This window comes from Oncorhynchus tshawytscha, linkage group LG29 (genome assembly GCF_018296145.1).
Source record: "Oncorhynchus tshawytscha isolate Ot180627B linkage group LG29, Otsh_v2.0, whole genome shotgun sequence".
NCBI lineage: Eukaryota > Metazoa > Chordata > Actinopteri > Salmoniformes > Salmonidae > Oncorhynchus > Oncorhynchus tshawytscha.
Window position 1 is genome coordinate 30066153 of NC_056457.1, and position 21886 is coordinate 30088038.

General features: G+C 47.7%; 1 protein-coding gene across 1 annotated transcript; it reads right to left on the minus strand.

Annotated features, from left to right (window-relative positions):
- Positions 1–5384: 5384 nt before the first annotated feature.
- On the minus strand, positions 5385–21154 carry LOC121841302 (histidine-rich glycoprotein-like). The gene is made up of 2 exons (XM_042308460.1): positions 21097–21154; positions 5385–6451 (listed from the first exon to the last, which is right to left on the minus strand). Exons 1-2 carry the CDS (start codon positions 21152–21154, stop codon positions 5385–5387), a joined length of 1125 nt encoding a protein of 374 aa, XP_042164394.1.
- Positions 21155–21886: the final 732 nt, after the last annotated feature.

Consider the following 21886-nt stretch of genomic DNA (forward strand, 5'->3'; position numbering starts at 1 on the left):
TCACCTCCTCCCACGACGGGTATACAGTCACCTCCTCCCACGACGGGTATACAGTCACCTCCTCCCACGACGGGTATACAGTCACCTCCTCCCACGACGGGTATACAGTCACCTCCTCCCACGACGGGTATACAGTCACCTCCTCCCACGACGGGTATACAGTCACCTCCTCCCACGACGGGTATACAGTCACTTCCTCCCACGACGGGTATACAGTCACCTCCTCCCACGACGGGTATACAGTCACCTCCTCCCACGACGGGTATACAGTCACCTCCTCCCACGACAGGTATACAGTCACCTCCTCCCACGACGGGTATACAGTCACTTCCTCCCACGACGGGTATACAGTCAACTCCTCCCACGACGGGTATACAGTCACTTCCTCCCACGACGGGTATACAGTCACTCCCACGACGGGTATACAGTCACCTCCTCCCACGACGGGTATACAGTCACTTCCTCCCACGACGGGTATACAGTCACCTCCTCCCACGATGGGTATACAGTCACTTCCTCCCACGACGGGTATACAGTCACCTCCTCCCACGACGGGTATACAGTCACCTCCTCCCACGACGGGTATACAGTCACCTACTCCCACGACGGGTATACAGTCACTTCCTCCCACGACGGGTATACAGTCACCTCCTCCCACGACGGGTATACAGTCACTTCCTCCCACGACGGGTATACAGTCACCTCCTCCCACGACGGGTATACAGTCACCTCCTCCCACGACGGGTATACAGTCACTTCCTCCCACGACGGGTATACAGTCACTTCCTCCCAGCAGAAACCACATGGAGTTGTTTGAACGAGAAAGCAGCAACAGAATCGTTAAGTGTAATTAAATGTTAGTTAGTGTTGGAAGCAGAGGATTTAAAACAACAAATCATTGACAACCTATACCAATGGCAGTTTTGGTCTTGGTAGAAAATGAGTGTAGATATGACAAGGTCTGTATGTTTTACTGACAGCAACCATATTAGATGTGTTTACCATCCCTCCATTCATCCCTCCCTGCCTCCCTCCCCACCTCCCTCCCTCCACCCTGCCTCCTTGCCTCCCTGCCTCCCTCCCCACCTCCATCCCTTCCCACCTCCCTCCCTCTACCCTGCCTCCCTGCCTCCTCACCTCCCTCCCCACCTCCCTCCCTCCACCCTGCCTCCCTCCCTCCCTGCCTCCCTCCCTCCCCACCTCCCTCCCTCTACCCTGCCTCCCTGCCTCCCCACCTCCCTCCATCCCTCCACCCTGCCTCCCTCCCACCCTGCCTCCCTGCCCACCTCCTTCCCTATACTCTGCTACTCTGAGTATTCCACAGCACTCTGAGGAGAAGGATTCGATGCCAGGTGGAATGCTGAGCTTGTGCGTGTCTTGCTGATCAGGTGTTTTCCAGATAACCTTGTCCTTACGGCCTCTGAGTTCGGGGACTGAACCAGGCCTCTGAGATCAACACACACACACACACACAGCCACAATGTACAGACACCACGTACAGAAACCACGTACAGGCAACACATAAACACATGATCTGCATTTTTACATTGTCAGTCACCTGTGTGTGCACGGTACATTTCACTCCGATGGACTGCAATCATTGGGATTGCTTTTAAAAACATCACGGTTCAGTGGTGTGCAACCCTTACAGGAATTAAAATAAAAGAAGAGACTAGTGCATTAAAATAAAATAACCTACAGGCACCTGCCAGAATAAAGGAAACGCCAACATGTCTTAATAGGGCGGCAGTGTAGCCTGGTGGTTAGAGCGTTGGGCTAGTAACCGGAAGGTTGCAAGTTCAAACCCCCGAGCTGACAAGGTACAAATCTGTCGTTCTGCCCCTGAACAGGCAGTTAACCCACTGTTCCTAGGCCGTCATTGAAAATAAGAATTTGTTCTTAACTGACTTGCCTAGTTTCCTCCCACGACTCGTGTCCTGTGGATGGGTGTAGTTCAGCGACGACTCGTGTCCTGTGGATGGGTGTAGTTCAGCGACGACTCGTGTCCTGTGGATGGGTGTATTGTTGTAGCATAACTTCATGTTTCATCCAACTGTTCAGCAACGACTCGTGTCCTGTGGATGGATGTAGTTCAGCGACGACTCGTGTCCTGTGGATGGATTGTTGTAGCATAACTTCATGTTTCATCAAAACGTTCAGCGACACTGTGTCCTGTGGATGGATGTAGTTCAGCGACGACTCGTGTCATTGGATGGGTGTAGTTCAGTGACGACTCGTGTCCTGTGGATGGGTGTAGTTCAGCAACTGTGTCCTGTGGATGGATGTAGTTCAGCGACGACTCGTGTCCTGTGGATGGGTGTATTGTTGTAGCATAACTTCATGTTTCATCCAACTGTTCAGCGACGACTCGTGTCCTGTGGATGGATGTAGTTCAGCGACGACTCGTGTCCTGTGGATGGATGTAGTTCAGCGACGACTCGTGTCCTGTGGATGGGTGTATTGTTGTAGCATAACTTCATGTTTCATCCAACTGTTCAGCGACGACTCGTGTCCTGTGGATGGGTGTAGTTCAGCGACGACTCGTGTCCTGTGGATGGGTGTAGTTCAGTAGTTCAGCGACGACTTGTCCTGTGGATGGGTGTATTGTTGTAGCATAACTTCATGTTTCATCCAACTGTTCAGCGACGACTCGTGTCCTGTGGATGGATGTAGTTCAGCGACGACTCGTGTCCTGTGGATGGGTGTATTGTTGTAGCATAACTTCATGTTTCATCAAAACGTTCAGCGACGACTCGTGTCCTGTGGATGGGTGTAGTTCAGCGACGACTCGTGTCCTGTGGATGGGTGTAGTTCAGCGACGACTCGTGTCCTGTGGATGGGTGTAGTTCAGCGACGACTCGTGTCCTGTGGATGGGTGTAGTTCAGCGACGACTCGTGTCCTGTGGATGGGTGTAGTTCAGCGACTACTCGTGTCCTGTGGATGGGTGTAGTTCAGCGACGACTCGTGTCCTGTGGATGGGTGTAGTTCAGCGACGACTCGTGTCCTGTGGATGGGTGTAGTTCAGCGACGACTCGTGTCCTGTGGATGGGTGTAGTTCAGCGACGACTCGTGTCCTGTGGATGGGTGTAGTTCAGCGACGACTCGTGTCCTGTGGATGGGTGTAGTTCAGCGACGACTCGTGTCCTGTGGATAGGTGTAGTTCAGCGACTACTCGTGTCCTGTGGATGTTTGTATTGTTGTAGCATATCTTTGCACATTGTCGACGTGTTTTGATATTGTTCTGATATTTTGATTTGTTTTACTAGAAAAATAATTAGTGAACAAAAGATGTACTGACAGAACACATAGATATGATAAACGAATATTGATCTGCTATAATGACATTTCTGTCTGCTACAACTGTTTAAATCACCTGTCAATTTTACAATGAAACAAATTACAATTCCACTGTAGCACTTCCTGTCAATGATGCTATAATTCTAAATAATTAAACCGTAGCTCTAATACTCAGAGGAAAAATAATGATTGGCTGAAATCTATAGGTAATTTATTTGAGTCACAAAATACATTTTTAGATACTTTAGGATGATTTAGACACACACACACACACACACACACACACACACACACACACACACACACACACACACACACACACACACACACACACACACATCAGCAGTGGAGGAGAGGGGGAAGAGATGAAGGGAGATGATTGTCGATGACTGTGGAGAGGATGGCCAGGGTGCTTAGTGAAATTAACAGAAGGTTAGCTGGCAGAGGACTGCAGGAAGCAGATGGTTCTGTACAGTGGATCTCTCTGAAGGGTATCTCTGCTGAAAACCTGCATTGTTGGAGTGTGTGGAGGGGGAGAGGTGGCTGTAGGGGGAGAGGGACTTGTTCAATTCTGTTTAAATAAGTTCAGGAGTAGAAATGTGCTTAACAAGTCACATGATAAGCCGGATGGACCCACTCTGTGTGCAACAATAGTGTTTAACGTGGCCTTTCAAACGACATTAAAAAAACAAGCCGTTGTTTTTCAATGAATGAGGATAAACGGCTGCGTCGGGCCAGGCGACACTAACTGCGGTGCTTTGGGGTTTACGTAGATTGAACTTTTACTTTGTGCTGCGCTGGACTCTAAGGTGCCCTGTTCATCTTGCTTGTACCAACTGAAAAGGCCATTATATAAGTGAGTAGCGGTTGCCCCTCATCCAGACGTGTTGTTCTCGTACAAGCTAAGCGATAGCGAGCTGACCGCTGAGACAGTGGATAAGGTCTTACTGCAGTGTGTCGTTACGATTACTGCAGTGGGTCACAGTGCACCGTTATGATTACTGCAGTAGGTCACAGTGTGTCGTTACGATTACTGCAGTAGGTCACAGTGCACCTTTATGTTTACTGCAGTAGGTCACAGTGCACCGTTATGATTACTGCAGTAGGTCACAGTGCACCGTTATGATTACTGCAGTAGGTCACAGTGCACCGTTATGATTACTGCAGTAGGTCACAGTGAACCGTTATGATTACTGCAGTAGGTCACAGTGCACCGTTATGATTACTGCAGTAGGTCACAGTGCACCGTTATGATTACTGCAGTAGGTCACAGCGTGTCGTTACGATTACTGCAGTAGGTCACAGTGCACCGTTATGATTACTGCAGTAGGTCACAGCGTGTCGTTACGATTACTGCAGTGGTCAGGTCACAGTGGTCACAGTGCACCGTTATGATTACTGCAGTAGGTCACAGCGTGTCACCGATTATGATTAGGTCACAGTGCAGATTAGGTCACAGTGCGTGATTACTGTAGGTCACAGCGATTACTGCAGTAGGTCACAGCGTGTCGTTATGATTACTGCAGTAGGTCACAGTGCACCGTTATGATTACTGCAGTAGGTCACAGCGTGTCGTTATGATTACTGCAGTAGGTCACAGCGTGTCGTTACGATTACCGCAGTAGGTCACAGGATGTCGTTACGATTTCAAACGGAAAGAATTAGAGAGATGACAGATGTGCGATTCGTTTCATGTACTCTACTTATTGAACAGAGGTTATATTTATAATGTCACTGAATTAGTTTACGTGAGAGAGTACTGCATAAACAAAGGGCCGTGTCATATGTCTTACCTACTGTGGAATACCATTATGTATGGCCTGTACACTAAATGCTCTAAAAACGTATACCTTTATCTTCGTTACAAGAGGTTTACGATCCAAACGGGCGATAAAGGTGTGCGTTGAAGCTTTTGATTTGTGCGTGAGATCAGGGCGGTGTGCAGGTCCTATTCTTAACCATCACTCTGAATGGGTGATGTAAAAACGTGTGAGGTATCATTGAGTTATTGAAGAAAGTAATATTCTGGACTTGCTATTGTAGACTTATAATAGTTTATACAGCTTATACAGCGTTGGGTAGGGAGTTATTGTTCGCTTGTTGTGTTCAATGTCACAGTTACTCTGTTTTCAACTCCAATTAGGATCCTTAGTGGCAGCCAGCGGTGGCCGTAGTACTCCCAGTGGTGGCCGTAGTACTCCCAGTGGTGGCCGTAGTACTCCCAGTGGTGGCCGTAGTACTCCCAGTGGTGGCCGTAGTACTCCCAGTGGTGGCCGTAGTACTCCCAGTGGTGGCCGTAGTACTCCCAGTGGTGGCCGTAGTACTCCCAGTGGTGGCCGTAGTACTCCCAGTGGTGGCCGTAGTACTCCCAGTGGTGGCGGTGGCGTAGTACTCCCAGTGGTGGCCGTAGTACTCCCAGTGGTGGCCGTAGTACTCCCAGTGGCCGTGTACTCCCAGCGGTGGCGTAGTACTCCCAGTGGTGGTACTCCCAGCGGTGGCCGTAGTACTCCCAGTGGTGGCCGTAGTACTCCCAGTGGTGGCCGTAGTACTCCCAGCGGTGGCCGTAGTACTCCCAGCGGTGGCCGTAGTACTCCCAGCGGTGGCCGTAGTACTCCCAGCGGTGGCCGTAGTACTCCCAGCGGTGGCCGTAGTACTCCCAGCGGTGGCCGTAGTACTCCCAGCGGTGGCCGTAGTACTCCCAGCGGTGGCCGTAGTACTCCCAGCGGTGGCCGTAGTACTCCCAGCGGTGGCCGTAGTACTCCCAGCGGTGGCCGTAGTACTCCCAGCGGTGGCCGTAGTACTCCCAGCGGTGGCCGTAGTACTCCCAGCGGTGGCCGTAGTACTCCCAGCGGTGGCCGTAGTACTCCCAGCGGTGGCCGTAGTACTCCCAGCGGTGGCCGTAGTACTCCCAGCGGTGGCCGTAGTACTCCCAGCGGTGGCCGTAGTACTCCCAGCGGTGGCCGTAGTACTCCCAGCGGTGGCCGTAGTACTCCCAGCGGTGGCCGTAGTACTCCCAGCGGTGGCCGTAGTACTCCCAGCGGTGGCCGTAGTACTCCCAGTGGTGGCCGTAGTACTCCCAGCGGTGGCCGTAGTACTCCCAGTGGTGGCCGTAGTACTCCCAGTGGTGGCCGTAGTACTCCCAGTGGTGCCTGTCTAGATTGAATTGGTGTCGTAATCTTGAGGTATTTGAAATTGAAAGTTCCAAACCAGGGAATATTGACAGACAGGCCCAGTGCCCCACAGGCCCCAGACAGACAGACACGCACACACACACTCGCGTGCGCGCGCGCACACACACACACACACACACACACACACACACACACACACAGCAGTCCCAACTCTCAGTGGAATAAGCGAATTGATTTGTGGACGCTTGTCAAGAGGTTCCTAATTATAAATGTTTACCCATAGAGAAACAACCAGTTTGCCTCCTAATTCACAGCCTTGGAAAGCTATTCCCCTGGAGGATGAGCTAGCACATCATAATGTCAGCTGCTTCCTCCAAGCACATCAACATGTCAGCTGCTTCCTCTCTCGCCTGGCCTGGCCTTGCTGTTCACAATCACTGTTTCCAACCTTGGCTGCTGACGCACAAAGAACACACATAATACACTGAACCAAGTACATCGTTGCCTCATTCCAATGATAATACAAGGCATTTCAGTATGTGGGGGGGACATGAGGCAACGATGTACTTTAGGACTATAGGGACGCCTCCGAGCAGTGGGCAGGCTGTTTGGAGTTTTTGTCTGACTTGATAAAAAATGTAATAATACTATGCCCCACCCCACTTCTAAAACTAAAGTTGTGCCCCTGCACTGAGCAAAAATATTACACAACATGCAACAATTTACAGTTCATATAAGGAAATCAAGTCAATTGAAATAAATGAATTAGGCCCTAATCTATGGATTTCACATGACTGGGAATACAGATATGCATTTGTTGGTCACAGACACCTCTTAAGGATGGGACGACCGTTTTTTTCAATTTTCGCCTGAAATGACATACCCAAATTTAACTGCCTGTAGCTCAGTACCTGAAGCAAGGATATGCAAATTCTTCGATACCATTTGAAAGGAAACACTTTGACATTTGTGGAAATGGGAAATGAATGTAGGAGAATATAACACATTGGATCTAGTAAAAGATAATACAAACTATAAACATGCGTTTTCTATTATTTTTTTTTTGTTCCAGCATCTGTGAAAATGTAAGAGAAAGGCCAATATATCAGTTAAGAGTCTAATAGAATTAATATTTTGGCCACTAGATGGCATCAGTGTATGTGCCAAGTTTTAGACTGATCCAATGAACCATTGCATTACTGTTCAAAATGTTTTATCAAGTCTGCCCAAATGTGCCGAATTGATCAAATGATACATTTTCAAGTACATAACTATAGAGAACATACAACAATCATGTGGTAATAAAACAAATCAGTTTACACACTCCCAGGAATGTCATAAATTATGGACAATTAGCTTCCCTACAGAAAATACACTAACCTTCACACATCTAGATGTGGGGGGCAAACACAGCAGGGGTTCAAAAATCATAATCGGTCGACCTCTAGTTGTAATGCAACAAAATAGGAAAAATGCCAGAGGGGGGGGGTGAATACTTTTGCAAGGCACTGTACGTTAGCTCAACCGGGTTTCTGGGAACGTAATTTCAAGGCACAAGGCAATGTTTCTTCAAATTACAGAAGACAGAAAATAATATCCTAAACTTAATAAACTCAGTAAAAAAAGAAACTTCCTCTCATGACAAGATTCAACAACTGAGACATAATCTGAACAAGTTCCACAGACATGTGACTAACAGAAATGGAATAATGTGTCTCTGAACAAAGAGGAGGTCAAAATCAAAAGTAACAGTCAGTATCTGGTGTGGCCACCAGCTGCATTAAGTACTTCAGTGTATCTCCTCCTCATGGACTGCACCAGATTTGCCAGTTCTTGCTTTGAGATGTTACCCCACTCTTCCACCAAGGCACCTGCAAGTTCCCAGACATTTCTGGGGGGTGGCCCTAGCCCTCACCCTCCGATCCAACAGGTCCCAATGGGATTGAGATCCGGGCTCTTCGCTGGCCATGGCAGAACATTGACATTCCTGTCTTGCAGGAAATCACGCACAGAACGAGCAGTATGGTTGGTGGCATTGTCATGCTAGAGGGTCATGTCAGGATCAGTCTGCAGGAAGGCTATCACATGAGGGAGGAGGATGTCTTCCCTGTAACGCACAGCGTTGAGATTGCCTGCAATGACAACAAGCTCAGTCCGATGATGATGTGACACACCACCCCAGACCATGACGAACCCTTCACCTGCAAGTAGATCCCGTTCCAGAGTAGAGGCCTCGGTATAACGCTCATTCCTTCGACGATAAACGCAAATCCGACCATCAACCCTGGTGAGACAAAACCACGACTCATCAGTGAAGAGCACTTGTTGCCAGTCCTGTCTGGTCCAGCGACAGTGGGTTTGTGCCCCTAAGTGACGTTGTTGCCAGTCCTGTCTGGTCCAGCGACGGAGGGTTTGTGCCCCTATGTGACGTTGTTGCCAGTCCTGTCTGGTCCAGCGACGGAGGGTTTGTGCCCCTATGTGACGTTGTTGCCAGTCCTGTCTGGTCCAGCGACGGAGGGTTTGTGCCCCTATGTGACGTTGTTGCCAGTCCTGTCTGGTCCAGCGACGGAGGGTTTGTGCCCCTATGTGACGTTGTTGCCAGTCCTGTCTGGTCCAGCGACGGAGGGTTTGTGCCCCTATGTGACGTTGTTGCCAGTCCTGTCTGGTCCAGCGATGGTGGGTTTGTGCCCCTATGTGACGTTGTTGCCAGTCCTGTCTGGTCCAGCGACGGAGGGTTTGGAGGGTTTTGCCGGTCCTATCCGGTCCAGAGACGGTGGGGTTGTGCCCCTATGTGACGTTGTTGCCAGTCCTGTCTGGTCCAGCGACGGAGGGTTTGTGCCCCTATGTGACGTTGTTGCCAGTCCTGTCTGGTCCAGCGACGGAGGGTTTGTGCCCTATGTGACGTTGTTGCCAGTCCTGTCTGGTCCAGCGACGGTGGGTTTGTGCCCCTATGTGACGTTGTTGCCAGTCCTGTCTGGTCCAGCGACGGTGGGTTTGTGCCCCTATGTGACGTTGTTGCCAGTCCTGTCTGGTCCAGCGACGGTTTGTGCCAGTGACGTTGTTGCCAGTCGTCTGGTCCAGCGGGAGGGTTTGTGCCCCTATGTGACGTTGTTGCCAGTCCTGTCTGGTCCAGCGACGGAGGGGTTTGTGCCCCTGTGACGTTGTTGCCAGTCCTGTCTGGTCCAGCGACGGAGGGTTTGTGCCCATATGTGACATTGTTGCCAGTCCTGTCTGGTCCAGCGACGGTGGGTTTGTGCCCCTATGTGACGTTGTTGCCAGTCCTGTCTGGTCCAGCGATGGTGGGTTTGTGCCCCTATGTGACGTTGTTGCCAGTCCTGTCTGGTCCAGCGACGGAGGGTTTGTGCCCCTATGTGACGTTGTTGCCAGTCCTATCTGGTCCAGAGACGGTTTGTGCCCCTATGTGACGTTGTTGCCAGTCCTGTCTGGTCCAGCGACGGTGGGTTTGTGCCCCTATGTGACGTTGTTGCCAGTCCTGTCTGGTCCAGCGACGGAGGGTTTGTGCCCCTATGTGACGTTGTTGCCAGTCCTGTCTGGTCCAGCACGGTGGGTTTGTGCCCCTATGTGACGTTGTTGCCAGTCCTGTCTGGTCCAGCGACGGTGGGTTTGTGCCCCTATGTGACGTTGTTGCCAGTCCTGTCTGGTCCAGAGACGAAGGGTTTGTGCCCCTATGTGACGTTGTTGCCAGTCCTGTCTGGTCCAGAGACGAAGGGTTTGTGCCCCTATGTGACGTTGTTGCCAGTCCTGTCTGGTCCAGAGACGGAGGGTTTGTGCCCCTAAGTGACGTTGTTGCCAGTCCTGTCTGGTCCAGAGACGAAGGGTTTGTGCCCCTATGTGACGTTGTTGCCAGTCCTGTCTGGTCCAGAGACGAAGGGTTTGTGCCCCTATGTGACGTTGTTGCCAGTCCTGTCTGGTCCAGAGACGAAGGGTTTGTGCCCCTATGTGACGTTGTTGCCAGTCCTGTCTGGTCCAGAGACGAAGGGTTTGTGCCCCTATGTGACATTGTTGCCAGTCCTGTCTGGTCCAGACGGAGGGTTTGTGCCCCTATGTGACGTTGTTGCCAGTCCTGTCTGGTCCAGAGACGAAGGGTTTGTGCCCCTATGTGATGTTGTTGCCAGTCCTGTCTGGTCCAGAGACGAAGGGTTTGTGCCCCTATGTGACGTTGTTGCCAGTCCTGTCTGGTCCAGAGACGAAGGGTTTGTGCCCCTATGTGACGTTGTTGCCAGTCCTGTCTGGTCCAGAGACGAAGGGTTTGTGCCCCTATGTGACGTTGTTGCCAGTCCTGTCTGGTCCAGAGACGAAGGGATTGTGCCCCTATGTGACGTTGTTGCCAGTCCTGTCTCGTCCAGCGACGGAGGGTTTGTGTCTTTGAAAGACAGGGTCCTTTCTTTTTTTTCTGAATTTATAAGTGTAGATATTATTTGGCAGTGGTCTTTACATCAACATCATAGTGTTTTGATGTATTTCTTATACAGTTTAGACACACATCATAACACGTTTTCTAAGACCCCTTTCTCATGTGTTTGGACAGAAATCAAAACCTTTGCTTATTCCTAATATTTAATAGAGAAAAAAGTTGACAAATATATAAATGCCTTAACACACGCCTATGAACTTAACATGTTGATGTGTCCTTTTACATGGACATGACTTGAAGTAGATTTTACTCTATGTTATGTTACTCTAAGCTATGTTTTACTTTGCCTAGAGTATCTGAGTTCCATTCCAGCCTGGTTATATTTATTCAAGATGTATGTGACTCATTTCAATGGCCAACGTGTTTTTGCAGTGAGATTGCATGAAGCTCTTTGATGATAGCCAGAGGGACATCTGCTAGTCTGCTGCTAGACCTGTGAAATCACCCAGGTGGGTCATGGGCTGTCTGGCTGAACATGTGTCCATGAAAGCATAACCAACACCTTGTCTAGAAACTAATATTACCTTTTCAAAAAATAGAACATAGTATATGATATCAGAATAGTTCCATAACAGGGCTTGAAAAATGGGTTGAACGGGTGGACAGCAGGCTTTTGTTTCAGCCCAGGTATAATCCACCTGATTCAGCCCAGGTATAACGCACCTGATTCAGCCCAGGTATAACCCACCTGACTCAGCCCAGGTATAACCCACCTGATTCAGCCCAGGTATAACCCACCTGATTCAGCCCAGGTATAACCCACCTGATTCAGCCCAGGTATAACCCACCTGATTCAGCCCACCCAGCCCAGTATAACCCACCTGATTCAGCCCAGGTATAACCCACCTGATTCAGCCCAGGTAGAACCCACCTGATTCAGCCCAGGTAGAACCCACCTGATTCAGCCCAGGTATAACCCACCTGATTCAGCCCAGGTATAACCCACCTGATTCAGCCCAGGTATAACCCACCTGATTCAGCCCAGGTATAACCCACCTGATTCAGCCCAGTTATAACCCACCTGATTCAGCCCAGGTATAACCCACCTGCCCAGGTATAACCCACCTGATTCAGCCCAGGTATAACCCACCTGATTCAGCCCAGGTATAACCCACCTGATTTAGCCCAGGTATAACCCACCTGATTCAGCCCAGGTAGAACCCACCTGATTCAGCCCAGGTATAACCCACCTGATTCAGCCCAGGTAGAACCCACCTGATTCAGCCCAGGTAGAACCCACCTGATTCAGCCCAGGTATAACCCACCTGATTCAGCCCAGGTAGAACCCACCTGATTCAGGTATAACCCACCTGATTCATCCCAGGTAGAACCCACCTGATTCAGCCCAGGTAGAACCCACCTGATTTACCCCAGGTATAACCCACCTGATTCAGCCCAGGTAGAACCCACCTGATTCAGCCCAGGTAGAACCCACCTGATTCAGTCCAGGTATAACCCACCTTATTTATCCCAGGTATAACCAACCTGATTCAGCTCAGGTACAACCCACCTGATTCAGCCCAGGTACACCACACCTGATTCAGCCCAGGAATAACTCACCTGATTCAGCCCAGGTATAACCCACCTGATTCAGCCCAGGTATAACCCACCTGATTCAGCCCAGGTATAACCCACCTGATTCAGCCCAGGTATAACCCACCTGATTCAGCCCAGGTAGAACCCAGGTATAACCCACCTGATTCAGCCCAGGTAGAACCCACCTGATTCAGCCCAGGTACACCACACCTGATTCAGCCCAGGTATAACCCACCTGATTCAGCCCAGGTATAACCCACCTGATTCAGCCCAGGTTAACCCACCTGATTTAGCCCAGGTATAACCCACCTGATTCAGCCCAGGTAGAACCCACCTGATTCAGCCCAGGTATAACCCACCTGATTCAGCCCAGGTAGAACCCACCTGATTCAGCCCAGGTAGAACCCACCTGATTCAGCCCCAGGTATAACCAACCTGATTCAGCTCTGGTACAACCCACCTGATTCAGCCCAGGTACACCACACCTGATTCAGCCCAGGAATAACTCACCTGATTCAGCCCAGGTATAACCCACCTGATTCAGCCCAGGTAGAACCCACATGATTCAGCCCAGGTATAACCCATCTGATTCAGCCCAGGTATAACCCACCTGATTCATCCCAGGTATAACCCACCTGATTCAGTCCAGGTATAACCAACCTGATTTAGCCCAGGTATAACCAACCTGATTCAGCCCTGGTATAACCCACCTGATTCAGCCCAGGTATAATCCACCTGATTCAGCCCAGGAATAACCCACCTGATTCAGCCCAGGTATAACCAACCTGATTAAGCCCAGGTAGAACCCATCTGATTCAGCCCAGGTATAACCCACCTGATTCATCCCAGGTAGAACCCACCTGATTCAGCCCAGGAATAACCCACCTGATTCAGCCCAGGAATAACCCACCTGATTCAGCCCAGGTATAACCCACCTGATTCAGCCCAGGTATAACCAATCTGATTCAGCCCAGGTAGAACCCACCTGATTCAGCCCAGGTATAAACAACCTGATTCAGCCCAGGTATAACCAACCTGATTCAGCCCAGGTATAACCCACCTGATTCAGCCCAGGTATAAACAACCTGATTCAGCCCAGGTATAACCCACCTGATTCAGCCCAGGTAAATACTACCAGATTTAGCCCTAATAGTCCTCTAGAGGGTTGATTATATATCAGCCCAGTGGTAATAGTCCTCTAGAGGGTTTATTATATATCAGCCCAGTGGTAATAGTCTACTAGAGGGTTGATTATATATCAGCCCAGTGGTAATAGTCCTCTAGATGGTTGATTATATATCAGCCCAGTGGTAATAGTCTACTAGAGGGTTTATTATATATCAGCCCAGTGGTAATAGTATAATAGATGGTTGATTATCAGAATAGTCCCATGACAGTTCAATGAATTTAGTTTGTTCGAGTTTACAGACTTTCACATGTTCTGAGCATGCTGGGCCATTTGATTGTGGGCAGAGGCTCTCCAGGATCTTTTACACACACGTGTACACACATATGCACCCCCCCACACACACACACCCACACACATATGCACCCACACACACACACAGACACACATATGCACACACACATATGCACACTGATATGCACACACACACACACACACACACACACACACACACACACACACACACACACACACACACACACACACACACACACACACACAGTGTTTGGGCCTGTGCTCACCTGAGGAGATGAGCGTCTCTCTCTCTGGGAGGTCAGTTGAGGATTGATGACTTCAGCCTTCTCAGCATCTGCTTTACCTGACTGAATCAGCAAGGTAGGTGTGGTGCAACTGTGTGTGTGTACCTGTGTACGTGTGTGTATTTCTGCATGCATACAGGATACAAATGGTTATAAAATACTTCTCTGTTCATCATCTACACTTGGGACCTGAAGCAGCCCCGGCCCTGTTCATGTCTCCTCCAGTGTCCTTTAGCCCCGGCCCTGTTCATGTCTCCTCCAGTGTCCTTTAGCCCTGGCCCTATTCATGTCTCCTCCAGTTTCCTTTAGCCCCGGCCCTGTTCATGTCTCCTCCAGTGTCCTTTAGCCCTGTCCCTATTCATGTCTCCTCCAGTGTCCTTTAGCCCCGGCCCTATTCATGTCTCCTCCAGTTTCCTTTAGCCCCCTATTCATGTCTCCTCCAGTTCCTTTATGTCATGTCTCCTCCAGTGTCCTTTAGCCCTGGCCCTATTCATGTCTCCTCCAGTTTCCTTTAGCCCTGGCCCTATTCATGTCTCCTACAGTGTCCTTTAGCCCGGCCCTATTCATGTCTCCTCCAGTTTCCTTTAGCCCCGGCCCTATTCATGTCTCCTCCAGTTTCCTTTAGCCCCGGCCCTATTCATGTCTCCTCCAGTGTCCTTTAGCCCCGGCCCTATTCATGTCTCCTCCAGTTTCCTTTAGCCCCAGCCCTATTCATGTCTCCTCCAGTGTCCTTTAGCCCTGGCCCTATTCATGTCTCCTCCAGTGTCCTTTAGCCCCGGCCCTATTCATGTCTCCTCCAGTGTCCTTTAGCCCTGGCCCTATTCATGTCTCCTCCAGTGTCCTTTAGCCCCGGCCCTATTCATGTCTCCGCCAGTGTCCTCACACTGAGATCTGTTGTGATAGATAGATAGATAGATAGATAGATAGATAGATAGATAGATAGATAGATAGATAGATAGATAGATAGATAGATAGATAGATAGATAGATAGATAGATAGATAGATAGATAGATAGATAGATAGATAGATAGATAGATAGATAGATAGATAGATAGATAGATAGATAGATAGATAGATAGTGCAAAAATATATTCTGTGTACAACGTAGAACACCAAATAATGCATGCAGAGCAGAAATAGGCCGATACCCACTAATTATCAAAATCCAGAAAAGAGCCGTTAAATTCTACAACAACCTAAAATGAAGCGATTCCCAAACCTTCCATAACAAAGCCATCACCTACAGAGAGATGAACCTGGAGAAGAGTCCCCTAAGCTAGTTGGTCCTGGGGCTCTGTTCACAAACACAAACACACCCCACAGAGCCCCAAGACAGCAGCACAATTAGACCCAAGAAAACAAAAAGTTAAATACTTGACACATTGGAAAGAATTAACAAAACAACAGAGCAAACTAGAATGCTATTTGGCCCTACACAGAGAGTACACAGTGACAGAATACCTGGCAGAATACTGACCCAAACTTAAGGAAAGCTTTGACTATGTACAGACTCAGTGAGCATAGCCTTGATATTGAGAAAGGCCGCCGTAGGCAGACATGGCTCTCAAGAGAAGACAGGCTATGTGCACACTGCCCACAAAATGAGGTGGAAACTGAGCTGCACTTCCTAACCTCCTGCCCAATGTATGACCATATTAGAGACAGATATTTCCCTCTAATGACACAGATTCACAAAGAATTTGAAAACAACCCAATTTTGATGAACTCCCATATCTACTGGGTGAAATTCCACAGTGTGCCATCACAGCAGCAAGATTTGTGACCTGTTGCCACAAGAAAAGGTCAACCAGTGAAGAACAAACACCATTGTAAATACAACCCATATTTATGCTTATTTATTTCCCTTGTGTACTTTAACCATTTGTACATTGTTACAACACTGTATATATATATATAATATGACATTTGTAATGTCTTTATTGTTTTGAAACTTCAGTATGTGTAATGTTTACTGTTAATTTGTATTGTTTATTCCACTTTTGTATATTATCTACCTCACTTGCTTTGGCAATGTTAACACGTTTCCCATGCCAATAAAGCCCCTTGAATTGAATTGAAAGATAGATAGAACTCTTTAGGTCCTATTCATGTTTCTGCCAGTGTCCTCTGCTGCTCAGCATAGCACAGAACAACACTTTAATCAGACCAGACTGCTGCTCATCTGTCAGACTCCATGCACTAAGCCACAGCAGTCATTCAAAGCCCCAAATCACTTTGTTAGGAATATAACAACACTGGCTAGGTCAGTATGATGATGACTGTACACACACACACACACACACACACACAGATACAGGACTATATGCAGGCAGGCAGGCACAAACACACACATAGACACACCCACACACACACAGACACACCCACAAACACCCACACACACACACACACAAACACCCACACCCACACACACATACAGGACTATATGCAGGCAGGCAGGCACAAACACACACACAGACACACCCACACACACACACACACACAGACACACCCACACACACACACACACACAGACACACCCCCACACACACACACTTTGTGAAAATATCAGTGTTTCTCTAATCTCTATACGTGGCTCTAATGACACTCAAACAGTATGCAACACTTTCTCTGGTTTAGTCAAAGCTCCATTTAGCTGGTGTAACAGGACCCTGAATCATAGGGAACAAGTTAAGCAGCTTTTGGCCAACCTATTGAGATGAAAAACTTGCCTCAAACCCCAACATTTCCCAAAGGAAATTGCTCTCCATACAGTGGTTCTGGGTCACCCAGTGATTACTCACATGAAGTACGTATTGTAAATATATGGAGGGTAAAAACCAAGTCTTAAAATGTATCTGAAATTCAATGGGATACATTTGCTCACCCAGACTTTCGACAAACTGTAGCAACGCTCATTCCTTCTGATTCTCACTGTCTCTCTCTCTCTCTCTCTTTCGCTGTCTGTCTTTCACTCTCTCTCTATATCTCTCTGTCGCTATTTAATAGTGAAAGGCTGGAGTAGCCCAGTGAACAACTGATTGATTTGTGGCTGTGAAACCCCCCTACAGAGCTGGAATAAGGTATTCATTCAGAAATACATGTAAAATGTCCCCCCCTGCGTTGAAGACACAGTATCTCGTATGGTCATGGTGTCCTCATTCTAATGTAACTGTATATTCTCTAGGGCTGAGGTACAATTTGAATGACCTTATGTGAATTAGACTAATATCTCATCAGAATTTGGTGCAGCCTGTGTGTACTTTCTGTTGATTAAAAAAACAACCTTATGGTGTTATTTTAGTGTTCCTGTCATGTGAACATAATACACACACACACACACACACACACACACACACACACAGACACACACACACACACACACACACACACACACACACACACACACACACACACACACACACAGACACACACACACACACACACACACACACACACACACACACACACACACACACACACACACACACACACACACACACACACACACACACACACACACACACACACACACACACACACACACACACACAGACACACACACACACACACACACACACACAGAGTACACATGTACTCTTTAAGGCTCCCGAGTGGCTACAGCGATCTAAAGTGCTGCATCTCAGTGCTAGAGGCACTATTACAACCGGCCGTGATCGGGAGTCCCATAGGGCGGTGCCCAATTGGCTCAGCGTCGTCTGGGTTAGGGGAGGGTTTTGCCGGGGTAGGCCGGCAAAGAATAATTTGTTTTTAACTGACTTGCCTAGTTAAATAAAGGTAAAACATTTTTTTTTAAATGACAAGTGAGTGCTGGCCATCGTTTTCATTTCATCCTAACAGGATAACTCTATACATTTTGATAGTCTCAGCTGGAGTGGGAGAGAGAAAGAGGGAACAAAAGAGAGAGAAAGATAGAGAGCAGGGAAATGAAGAGCTAAAAATATGTTGTGTTGAGAGAGTGTTTCATACATCAGGACGTCTGTTCCTGGAGAGCCCTGTCTGGTCACAGCTGTAATAGATAGCTGATTAGGGAAGGGGGGTGGAGAGGATGGAGGGAAGAGATGGTGAGGAGCAGATTACTCGCCGACAGAGGTGTCAGTGTGCCTAGGTGCCTGGGGTACTGCAGGGGACCGCACAGTTAAGTTAGCATGCTAGCTGTTCCTATTCATTCGATAAATGACTTCCTTGTCAAAATCTCGAACTATCCCTTTAATATGGAGGCAATTACAGTCATTGGAACTAATTACAGGGTTTTTCCTGTATAGAAAAGTCTTAGGCGACCCATCGAAGTGGTACTTTTGGCATGGAAAAACTGTTTCAGTGTCAACTTAAATGAGCATAACCAGATACAAAGCAAGCAGAAAATATATTGAACTCATTTTTTATTTTTTTTGTAATACTGTCTTTGGGAAATAACAATCAAATAGACACTAGACAGTCAGGAAGAATCCAACATTTAAAAAAAACGAGCATTCAGAGCAGATGTTGAGCAGAGGAGCATAGAGCGTGAACTGCAGGAAATTATCTTTAAAACTGCAAACGTATCTCTCAGCTCCATGCCAAACAGTACAATTGCTGTAAATTTGATTCAAAACAGCAGCATTTTCTCTATGTCACCAAGATACCTTTCTACCTCATAGAGTTTCCTCTTCCAACGAACTGTAGGGAGGTCAAAGCAATGGAACTGTCTACCGAATATATTCATTTTAAAATGCTGATTATTTCTGCTTGCCATTATCATTCAACTGATGATAAGACAAGACGTGATTTCTTTGTTGTAACGTGATGGGTCGCCTGCTGACTTGGGTGGGAGACCCTGGGGAAGTAAAGTTGAAAACAACTGGCCAGGCGGCCCTGGCAGGTTCCGTAGTATTCCCTAAGAGCTGACTTCTCTCACTTGAATGTGCACACAGTGAACCTGCTACACCGACCGCATCTATACTGCTCTGCATTATACCTTGAACCAGGGAGACTGGGCAAGGTTTATAGCTTACCCCTGCCATACTGACTGTCGCCTAAAACATAGAATACTAGTCCCCTGTCATACTGAAAACTGAATACTAGTCCCCTGTCATAGTCTGGAACATAAAACAGTCCCCTGTCAGAACATACTAGTCCCCTGTCATAGTCTGACTGAATACTAGTCCCCTGTCATACTGACTGTCGTAGCCTAAAACATAGAATACTAGTCCCCTGTCATACTGACTGTCGTAGCCTAAAACATAGAATACTAGTCCCCTGTCGTAGCCTAAAACATAGAATACTAGTCCCCTGTCATAGTCTGGAACATAGAATACTAGTCCCCTGTCATAGTCTGGAACATAGAATACTAATCCATAGAATACTAGTCCCTGTCGTAGTCTGGAACATAGAATACTAGTCCCCCTGGAACATGTCATAGTCTGGAACATAGAATACTAGTCCCCTGTCGTAGTCTGGAACATAGAATACTAGTCCCCTGTCATAGTCTGGAACATAGAATACTAGTCCCCTGTCATAGTCTGGAACATAGAATACTAGTCCCCTGTCGTAGTCTGGAACATAGAATACTAGTCCCCTGTCATAGTCTGGAACATAGAATACTAGTCCCCTGTCATAGTCTGGAACATAGAATACTAGTCCCCTGTCATAGTCTGGAACATAGAATACTAGTCCCCTGTCGTAGTCTGGAACATAGAATACTAGTCCCCTGTCGTAGTCTGGAAAATAGAATACTAGTCCCCTGTCATAGTCTGGAACATAGAATACTAGTCCCATGTCGAAGCCACCAGGAAGTCAAGCTAGATCACGCATATTACCCACAGTGCTTTGGAGGATATTAGGAGCCAAATACTGTGTTTAGTGGGTGTATGGGCTTTGTGGGAATTTGTGAATGTGTTTTTTCTCTTTTTTCTATCACAAAGGTTTGGGTTTCTTTGATGTTAGGGAGTGTTCCGATAGGCAAGCAGAGGTAAGAAAGGAAAGGAAGAAAGAAAGACAAAAAAGACAAGGTGAATCCTTTTTTGATGCCTCATATCAAAGGAGGTCACTTAGAGCTAGAGGGGAAATGGACATTATGATGAGGATTCACAACATACAGTTAGTTCTATTGTGTGCAGCCTAGCTGACAGCAGTGAAATCAATCTATAGCAAGAGGACTCCTGATATCTCCTGAAGTGATAATTTGTTCTGTTGTTTTCTGGTACTGTCTTTTTGCTAGCTATGGCCATCCACTTTATGTGCGGTCTGTCTTCCAGTGGCCGACTTGGTGTGTGAACTGCTGACTACTTATAATTTGGAGTGGATTCTTCACACATCAATCTCGTTTATGGGGCAGGACAATTTGTGACTGATGTGGTTTTGATAATCAGAGTTTGTATTGGAGAGAGAGTGGTTTCTCCTCTCCTACATGATCAGAAAGTATTACTGGAAGGTGTGCTCTTCACCTCAGCAAAGTAATTAACAATTAGTGTTCGTACTTCAAACTCCCCTGTTTTGTTAGCGGCAGCTGTAAGTGGCGGTCGTGTCATTGGCGGTCTCGTTGCCGAAAACCGTCGGCTAAACAAAGACTGTTCTGATGAATTGTTCCGTGCAGTAATTTGAGGAAGGAAACAGAGGAAGACTCCACTCTCTCACTTCAGCATCTTACCTCGTTATTTTCATATGGCTCTTTTTGCAGCTTTGTCAACTTTGCGTGTGTTTTCTATACCCGTTCACCCTTCTCCATGTAGGCTTTACAGATGCTCACCACCCCTTGGCTGCAACCCTTCTAATTTAGTGTACCCTGCACACACAACCCATGTGGAATTCCTGGTCTCTGGCAGCGTTTGGAACTGCTGATCTGCGGTCAAGAATGCCAAGTTCATCTCAGCCTATATGCTGCCCTTCAGACTGTAGACTTGTTGGCCCTGACAGAGTCATGGATCACCCCAGAGAACACTGCTACTCCAACTGCACTCTCTTCATCTGACTACGTGTTCTCTCATAGTCTGAGAGCTTCTGGTCGTCACAGTGGTGGCACAGGGTACTCATTTCTCACAAGTGGAGATTTTATTTTTTACTTCTTCACTCACCTGTCCATCTCCTCATTTGAATTCCATGCTGTCACATTCACTTGTCAACTCAAGCTTAACATTGCTCTCATCTATCGCCCACCAGTTGCCCTTAGAGTTCCTCAATGAGCTTGACAGCTTGATAAGCTAATTTCCAGATGATGGCGCACTGCCCATCGTACTAGGCGACTTCAACCTCCCAACATCTGACTTCGATTAATTTCTTTACACCTCTTTCTTTTCCCTCCTTGCCTCTTGATTTCACACTTTCCCAGTCCCCCCACTCACAAGGCAGGAAATATGCTTGACCTCATCTTTACTAAAGGCTGTTCGTCTTCTAATCTCACTGCAGTCCCCCTCCAGCTCTCCGATCACTACTTTGTTTCCTTTTCTGTCTCACTTTCCTCCAACCTAACCACTCAGCCCCTACCCAGAGGATCATGCACCATCACAATATTTGCGCTCTTTCACACTACTCTCTGCTTTTCTATCCTATCCTCTCTCCCTTCTGCTAAATCTTTCTCCATCTTGTCTACTGATTCTGCCTGTTCGACCCTACTCTCCTTCATTTCCGTATCCTATGACTGTGGCAAGGTGAGTGACAACTAAAGTTCCGGAGGACCTATCGTCCCTTCACTCCCTCCTCTCTACCTTCTCTTCTTCGTGTCCGCTGCTAAAACCACTTTCTATCACTCTAAATTTCAAGCTTCTA

Coding starts and splice junctions, on each gene's coding strand:
- LOC121841302 (XM_042308460.1), bottom strand. CDS start 21,154: ATGAGTACCCTGTGCCACCACTGTGACGACCAGAAGCTCTCAGACTAT. Junction 6,452..21,096: donor CTCAGACTATGAGAGAACAC/GTAGTCAGATGA, acceptor AATTCAATCTAG/ACAGGCACCACTGGGAGTAC.